The sequence below is a fragment of the Habropoda laboriosa genome, unplaced genomic scaffold (assembly GCF_001263275.1).
Source record: "Habropoda laboriosa isolate 0110345459 unplaced genomic scaffold, ASM126327v1 scaffold65, whole genome shotgun sequence".
Classification (NCBI taxonomy): Eukaryota; Metazoa; Arthropoda; class Insecta; order Hymenoptera; family Apidae; genus Habropoda; species Habropoda laboriosa.
The window spans coordinates 4,945,563-4,953,551 of NW_017100254.1; the positions used below are offsets into that span (position 1 = coordinate 4,945,563).

The following is a 7,989-nucleotide window of genomic DNA, read 5'->3' on the forward strand; positions in this document are numbered from 1 at the left end:
TACGCCAGAATTTACACAAAAATTTCAGATATAATTTCAGAATTACATTAGAAATTCGTATTTTTTTAAAAAAACAATTTCTTGGTTTGGCAGAATAGCTATCGACGAATAGATTGAAAATTGAAGGATCACAGCGGTCGAGTGTCTTTTAAAGACCAGTTACGACAGAATGGTTGGGGAAAAAAGAGGGGAAAAAGAAGGTTAAACGGTAACTCGTTGTCAGTATGGTGCAGTTCAGTCTGCTAAGGGATGATCGCGCAGTTAGTCAGCCGTTTCCGGACAATCAATCACCTCTTCGCAGTTGGGTTTTACCAGGAAAAACAAATGGGTCCAGCCCACTGGCCATAGCAAATGTAACTTCGACAGGAAAAAAGGTTAATTACGCCAAGTCTCTGCTAGGAATCTCCATTTTGTCAATCAATAAAATATCCTCGCGCTTCGTATCGAATCCATTAAGGGATGATGTACGAATACGTTTCACAGTACTAAAAAGTCCTCGATGTTTCTGAGTGATCGCAGGACCAACTGTTAGGTCAATTGGTTTAATTCAAAAAAGGAAGAAAAGCAAAAAAGCGGTTTAATTCTACAAAGTACACGTAGAAAACGGGAATGGAAAATTGAAAAAAATTATTAAAAATTTCGCGTCTGCGTGTAATAGCATAAAACAGTATTTTTCGCGTTGCCCTAAACGGTATTCATGATTCAGACTGTACGAGAGATAGGAAGCAAAATTTTCAATTTTTTAACACTTTTTGAGATCGTAGTTCTCGACACACGAGGATTTTGTTATAAAAAAAGAAATAGCGTCAATGGCAACAATATGAAAAGAAGACCGCGATTTTAATTTCAAAAAATCTACAGGTTTTCATTTCCATTAATCTAACAGTCTTCCGTAGTACATTCAGTATCCCACCTTCATTTCATGCAATATTTAAAAGGACGAATCACGAATTAGGTGACGCGAATCTGCTACCAATTTAATCCAACTCTCAATCACACACGTTAAACTACTCCATTTCGAACTGAATTAAATCAAGATCAAAGCATCAGAAATTTCTTTCCATTGGTCCAACCTAAATCTACCTAAATAGCGTCTGCATTAAACAACTATCGAACACAATCCTTCTTTTTTCTCGAGGTCATCTATAACGTACCTACGCTTCTAATTCTACTCGAAGCCTGCTAATCCCCAATTTAAAATTCGATTATCGTAACACGTAAACTGGCAGAGGTTGGTTTTCATGCAACTCCGCAACGCAGGGTTTACCGAGTTTTCCGCAAACTTAAATTGCGTGTCGAGGCGAACGCAACTCGATAATTTGCAAACAGAGATGACGCTTCCAGCTCTCTTCAGAACCTTCGATGAACACGAGTAGATGAACCAGCCAGTTTATTCGCTGGTTTTCGAAAGAGAGCTAATTACATTCCCGCGAGTGCAATTACATTTTCCTTCCGATTCCGGCCAACGAAACGTTCAAAAGAGGGGAAAAAGAAAGGGGTAACTGCGTGCGTTACGGCTACTTCCGGGCAAAACTCGTATACGTGTGGCCCGTTTAATTTCGCAGGCAAATCAAAAGTTTCGCCACAGATGTGCTGCTTCGGGCAAACTTGCAACTCCGAGAGTACTTTCCCACAGTTTTTCGCTTTCTCACTTTCCACTTTCCGGCTGCGATAGTTTCTGCTGCACGAGACCACCGGCAATACCGCGATTCTCAGGGAATTTGTCAGCTCAGGATGTACGATGATGATGACGCATTGTATAGAATGAAGTAAAGGATGATGAGCGAATAGTTTCCAAGACACTAGCGATGTCGAGGAGTATTGTTAGCGGTATTAGGCGATTTTTGTAAAATATGATGGTAGTAATATTGAAGATTATTAAAATTAACTCACAAATTTCATTAGCCTGCATGAAAAATACAATTGGTTTCCATTAACCTTTGGACGGCGGATGTCGGGTCACCAAAGACCCGATTTTTAGCATTCGAAACAGAGTTACGACTCTCCGATCCTTACATTATAATATATTTGCATAATTGTAAACAATATAATTCTCAGTGACATAAAAAAATGTGGTTTCGAAGAAGATTTTAGTATTGGGTCACATTTGACCCAGCAACCGTTGTCCGAGTATTAAAAAAAATCGCATAAATTTTCTTCTTTTTGTAGAAATAATTAATGTTTATTAAATCTTCAAGAATATGAAAAAGTTTCACTCCAAATAATACATTCAATAACATAGGAAAAAGAGTTTGTCTCGATTTTGGGTCAAAATTGACCCAGCTTCCATGCAAGAGTTCAAAGATAATCCTTTCTTCTCAACGATAACTATCATCGCGATGATTACCCTGATCGTAGACCCACTCTTCTGGGAAATCATCCAAATTTTTGTCCCAACAGCCGAATTATCCAATCTGAGAATATACACAGTTACACCCACGTATCGGTTTGGAACTCGCGAAAAGGAGAGTTTCTAGGCCTGTGTGCTCGTAGAGCAGCCGGCAATTAGTCGGAAAAGTTACAGAAGCTCCGTCAGTTGGGATTTTCTGACCGTTGGGCGCAATTAAAAAAGCGCGAGGAAATCGGCCGGTTGCGCCGGAAGTTCCGCGGTCGGAGAGCAATTCCGGAGCCTACTCTCGGCTCCGTTCTACGGAAAAACCATCCTGCTATACTGTTTCCAGATAATTACATTTTTTCCCCGGAAAATCCTTCTCTGCTCTTTTTTATTTACACGCGGCCTACTTTCCGCTGAGTTTCGTTTAATATCAGCGGCACTTTAAAGCATTTAAAACAGAAGAATAGCAAGACATTTCGCGATATTAGCGTCGCCGAGAGTTTTCTCCGGACTTGTTTCTTTGCTCGCCGACGCCATTTACAACCAACGGGTGTAAATTGAGGGAGACGGTGACGAGAGTTTGAAAGAAACTATCGGTGAAATTGTTCGAGGACGTTTAAATGGAAATGCAGAAATTGAAATGAAATTATTATTTTTAAATTATGCAACTTCACACAATTTCATTCTATGAAAGAATTATCGTCTATCTGGTGTCTTATTCTATTTAAACTTGCAATATAAATAAATTATTACATCTTTATGCGTATATTAATAAAAAAATATGAAAATTCTTTTTCCCGAGTTTCAACGAGAATAGAATTTTCACTTTCATTTATTGAAAAATATCAAATAAATAAATGTCGCAATATTTATGCAATTTTCATATTGCCAAGCTTTAAAAGAAAAAAGAAAAAATAACAAAAGTCACTATTCCGTGTAACACTTTTGTAATAATTTATGTAATAATTTTCAGAATTGGTTTAACACCGAACAGCAACGTGTGGGTCGGAGCATGGTGGATAGGTTTCCTAGGGGCTGCAGTTTTATGTTTCGTAATTGCTATACCAATCTTGGCGTTTCCGGCAGCTTTACCTGGTACTTGCAACCGTTATAAAATATTCTACATAGAAGAAGAAAAAATATACCGACTTCCAATAATTTCTCGAGAAACGAGGAAAACGTTGAAAATTCTATTTCCTTCTTTTTATAAAAAAAAAAAAAAATAACTGAAAATATAGCTCATTTTAGAAAGGATTAAAGCGAATGCAGCAATAACATGAATATTTATTAGTAAGCGATTTGAGAAGCCTGTTAGAAATAAATTTTACATTAATAAAAAATGCATTCATTTTAAGTATGAAATGAGTGCACAACAGTATGTTTTACACATCGTGTATCTACAACTGGTAACATATTACAGTCGTTAATTTTACTGAAATATCACCTGTAGGTAATACTAGAGAAAGAATATAAAATGATAGTACTTTATAGTTTCGCACAGATAGAATGGCGAATGAAGTTTGTGACAACAGTATGAATGCATGTTTGCAGGAATTTAGAACATATTTTCTAGTTAAAAGCACGATATGTCATTGCTGCGTTCGTTTTAAGTTGTAGGCAATTTTAGACCATCAATTCTGGATCCGAATCTCGTTAGTTTATAATTAAAACTGAATGAAACTGATATGGAGTATCTCATTTTGATTCTAGCAAACACGAGTATAAATGAACTATTGTTTTCCAAGTTCTGGTTATTCCAATAAGCGTTAAAACTCTTTTTTTCTTTGTAACCTGTGTTTACTAATAGCAAATGTTATATTTTTAAACAAAATAACGTGAATATTACTTATTTATTACTCTCTCTTTTAAACTTATAACGACGGCGTACAGAGACTTTTTTACCGACAAGGGAATATTCCGAAGTGATAATCACCAATTCTAGTGAAACTTTGGTATATAATAGTTCTCAAAAAAGTATTCGACGCGTGTTTTTTTGTCTCAACAGTCGACCACAGTGAAGGTGTGAAAATCGTCCTCAAAGTTACTAAACTTGACCTTTGGTCAAATATCTCGAAAACTATTGGAGATAGAGAAATGGCGTAAATTGACGAATTTTCTACCTTTCAATGACAAATTTAAAAAATCAAAAACAATAAAAAAGAAGTTTAAATCAAATATATTTATTATCCCCATCTTTGAGAGCGACTTTCACCCTTTCGGTACAGAGGACTGCCGATAAAAAAATATTCCTCTATCTCTACTAATTTTCCAAATATTAGACTACTTAACAAAAATTAAAAAAAGGCTACTTCCATATACCAAAATTTCGCCAATTCGGTGATTTCACTTCAGGAAGATTCCTTGCAAATCTAAAAACCATCTCACTACACTATACCAATTCTCACTCTTTAAAAATAAACATCTGTTCTCTCAGGCTCCGAGGAACTAGCGAAGGAGAGGGTGTCAGAGGCACACGAGAAGCCGAAGCAATCGTCATCGAGTGACCAAGGGGAGGCGTTCTCGAAAATACGTCAACTGCCTCGCGCTCTGACCGATCTGCTTGGTAATCCAGGCTTTTTCATGTTGAATCTGGCAGGTGCCAGTGAAGGATTGCTTATCGCTGGTTTCGCCGCGTTCCTGCCCAAGTTGATCGAAAATCAATTCAACGTCAGCGCTAGCTCCGCCGCTTTACTAATGGGTGAATAATATTCAAGCATTCCCTTGTAATCAATCAAAAAAGCCGCGCTCCTCTCTCTCTCTCTCTCTCTCTCACTCTTTTCCTGGTAACGCGTAATCGTCGACATTTCTCGCTAAATACCGAAACATTTTTTATCCCTCTGTTTTTTGCCACTCTTCCTTCCCTCTCTCGCGGCTGCAAACGTGAAATATCGACTCAACGATATATTACCGTCAGGTATCTCTGCACGGATGTCGCTGGCATAAATCATCCCCCGACATTTTTATATTTCGAGATTCCCACGATATTTACGATTGACTAATATTTAAACGTAATTTCGCGAAATTCCGCGGTCCTCCACGAGAGGAGGGAGTCAAAACTCGCGTACAACTCTCGCCGTATTACTCGAACACGAAATTTAGACCTTTTAATATCTCTCTCTTTTTATTTTCTTTTTTTTTTTTTCGCTTTTAGGTCTGGTGACTGTGCCCGCAGGCGGCGGCGGTACCTTTCTCGGCGGTTATCTCATAAAACGTTTTAATTTGCCCTGCTCGGGCATTTTGAAGTTCTGCCTGTTGGCCACCGCGTCCTGTATCGCCTTCACTTTGTGCTTCGTTTTGAATTGCCCGAATTTAAACTTCGCCGGAGTCACGGTCCCCTACTCGGAGCAAACCAAGTACGTGATTCTTCTCTGTCTATTTCATTTATATATCCACTTCAAGAGCACGCTTCGTTGCCAGGTGCATTAACTACGTAGGGGAGAGTCGTGCAGTACCGGCCAAAGCTAGATCTCGCTTATGCTGTTAGTTGACTGCACTATTGAAGGAAAAACAAATGAATACTATAGCCCTGAGATTCTGTTTTCTTCAGTATTACCAGAGTTCTAAGACGTTCAACGTTTACGCTGGAGTTCCGTGCGACAAAAGTTATTTCTCATAGCTGCAATGGTTGGGCTCACGTGGAGTTGTACGGATCAAGAAAATATCGATGCCTAAATAAAAGTTCTGTTCTATTTTTAAATGATTTTTACTAACGTTATTCATTACTTAGACCTTCGAATCTACCAACTAAGTAGCTGACCGGTACTGCACGACAATTTTTCGTTCGCTGCAAATTACAACTCTCTTATTTCTACCAACTACTTATCTTCATGAGAAAATTTAAGAAAAACCATTTGTCCCCTTTTATCAAGCACCCTTTGTACTACAAATTACTTTTTTCATTTTTACCAACATTAGCCCAAGTTATAGTAAAAAAACTTAGAGTGGCCGGTACTGCACGACTCTCCCCTATATACAGATGAGAAAAATGTATGTTAGAAAAACTGGATATCTTATCTTCTTTATACGAACACTTCAAGATTTTTGCGACAAATCGGAAACTACCACTGCTTACGGATTACGCATTTTTGCGTCAAAGTCTAGAGAAAGTATTAGAAACTGTTTTTTCCAAAATTATTCAAACTATCGACTTTATTTTCTTTTTTTAAATTGAACAGGAGATAAGAACAGCGACTGACCTTTCACTTCTATTTAATTAAAGAGAAAATATCAGAGTCGCTTTTATTTTTCATATTAAATGTAAATTTTCAATTTAGCGGTCCGATACTGTGCAAAAATTTTCGATCTAGCTGCTCGGACGCCAAAGTGTTAATTAACCCCTTGCCTCGTAACAATTATTAGGCTCCTGGTGCAGATACTGACGAAGGTGTGACAGAAACAGCAATAGAGATTAATTTTCATTCTAAATTCAGTTTTAATTTATAAGGCTGAGAATTATCAAACTGTAAAATATCAAGCTACGATACATTAGCTCTTCTTACTTCACACAGTACTAAAATAATAAAGCTGAAGTTTGCATGCACAGTCGGTAAAACATTTATAAGTCAAGGGGTTAATTATTTCTAGTAAATTGTATGTTTGCCAGAACGTCGAAAGCAAGTTTTCCAGTTTTACGAAGATCTGTATTTCATTACTTTCTCTCTTTAATCGTCAATTTTTTTTTTTTTTAATCTACTTCTGTGTATTTTCACGCTTATATATTTCACACTAACAAGAGTAAATTGCTAACGAAAAAATTCTGTATTTTTGCACTAACGTATCTTGAATAAATCAAGGAGCTTTAAATTTTGTACTCGCTAGTACATTTTTTATTCGAAAATGTGTTAATCTAGCAGAACACGGTTTTTCTCGCGGCTGAAATAAATGGTTTCATGCAGCTCACGCTTTAGCCATAACGTATATTAGGAAAAATTGCAGAATCCAGTTGGATGTCTGTGTGATCAAGAAATTTCACGTTTGCAGAAAATCTTTTTCGCTGGATAACGCGTGCAATAATGGTTGCGGGTGCTCGAGGTCGGAGTTCAGTCCAATATGCGGAGTCGATGGAATCACGTATTATTCCCCTTGTCATGCAGGATGTTACCAAGAAACACGGATACACGACGTCGAAGTAAGTACGGTTTCTTATAGTGCTTAGTATGCAAGCTGTTTCTTTCAACCATTTCACTCTTTTTCTTTTTCCTTCAATTTATCTCCGAAGCATTGAAGATAATTTTATGAAAGCGATTTTTGAAGAAATTATTTATAATAACACTGATTAATATTCCAAAAAAATTAATTTTGTCTACTAAACTTTGTCACTTTCTTTCGAACATTTCTAAATTCCCTAAACGAGAGTAATAAGATCTGAACCTCTTCAGGGACGATCTTTTTTAAGTTAGAAAGAAATGATCTAATTTTTTACGTAGTAAAAATAATAAAATTAAACTACTTTCCTTGTTGAGAGATTATGTTTTTCACACTTTCTCTATCACAAATATTGGAATTTTCGGAGAAATTAAACGTACACATATGTATCAGTGTCCCTGAAGAGGTTAGAGCAACTTCCAATAGCAATTATTATCGTTAAATTTAACAATCTCAACAATATCAATTTTTAAATATTCCTGAAAAATGATTATCTTTCCTTCACCCTT

The 7,989-nt window shown here is 36.8% G+C and overlaps 1 protein-coding gene across 1 annotated transcript in view; it reads left to right on the plus strand.

Annotated features, from left to right (window-relative positions):
• Positions 1 to 7,989, plus strand: part of LOC108572394 (solute carrier organic anion transporter family member 4A1) — a 19,908-nt gene that overhangs the window by 10,325 nt on the left and 1,594 nt on the right. Inside the window, exons 6-9 of the mRNA XM_017934629.1 lie at positions 3,309 to 3,430; positions 4,770 to 5,033; positions 5,487 to 5,688; positions 7,316 to 7,463. Of these exons, the coding sequence (XP_017790118.1) occupies positions 3,309 to 3,430; positions 4,770 to 5,033; positions 5,487 to 5,688; positions 7,316 to 7,463 (736 nt within the window). The remainder of the gene's footprint in view (positions 1 to 3,308; positions 3,431 to 4,769; positions 5,034 to 5,486; positions 5,689 to 7,315; positions 7,464 to 7,989) is intronic.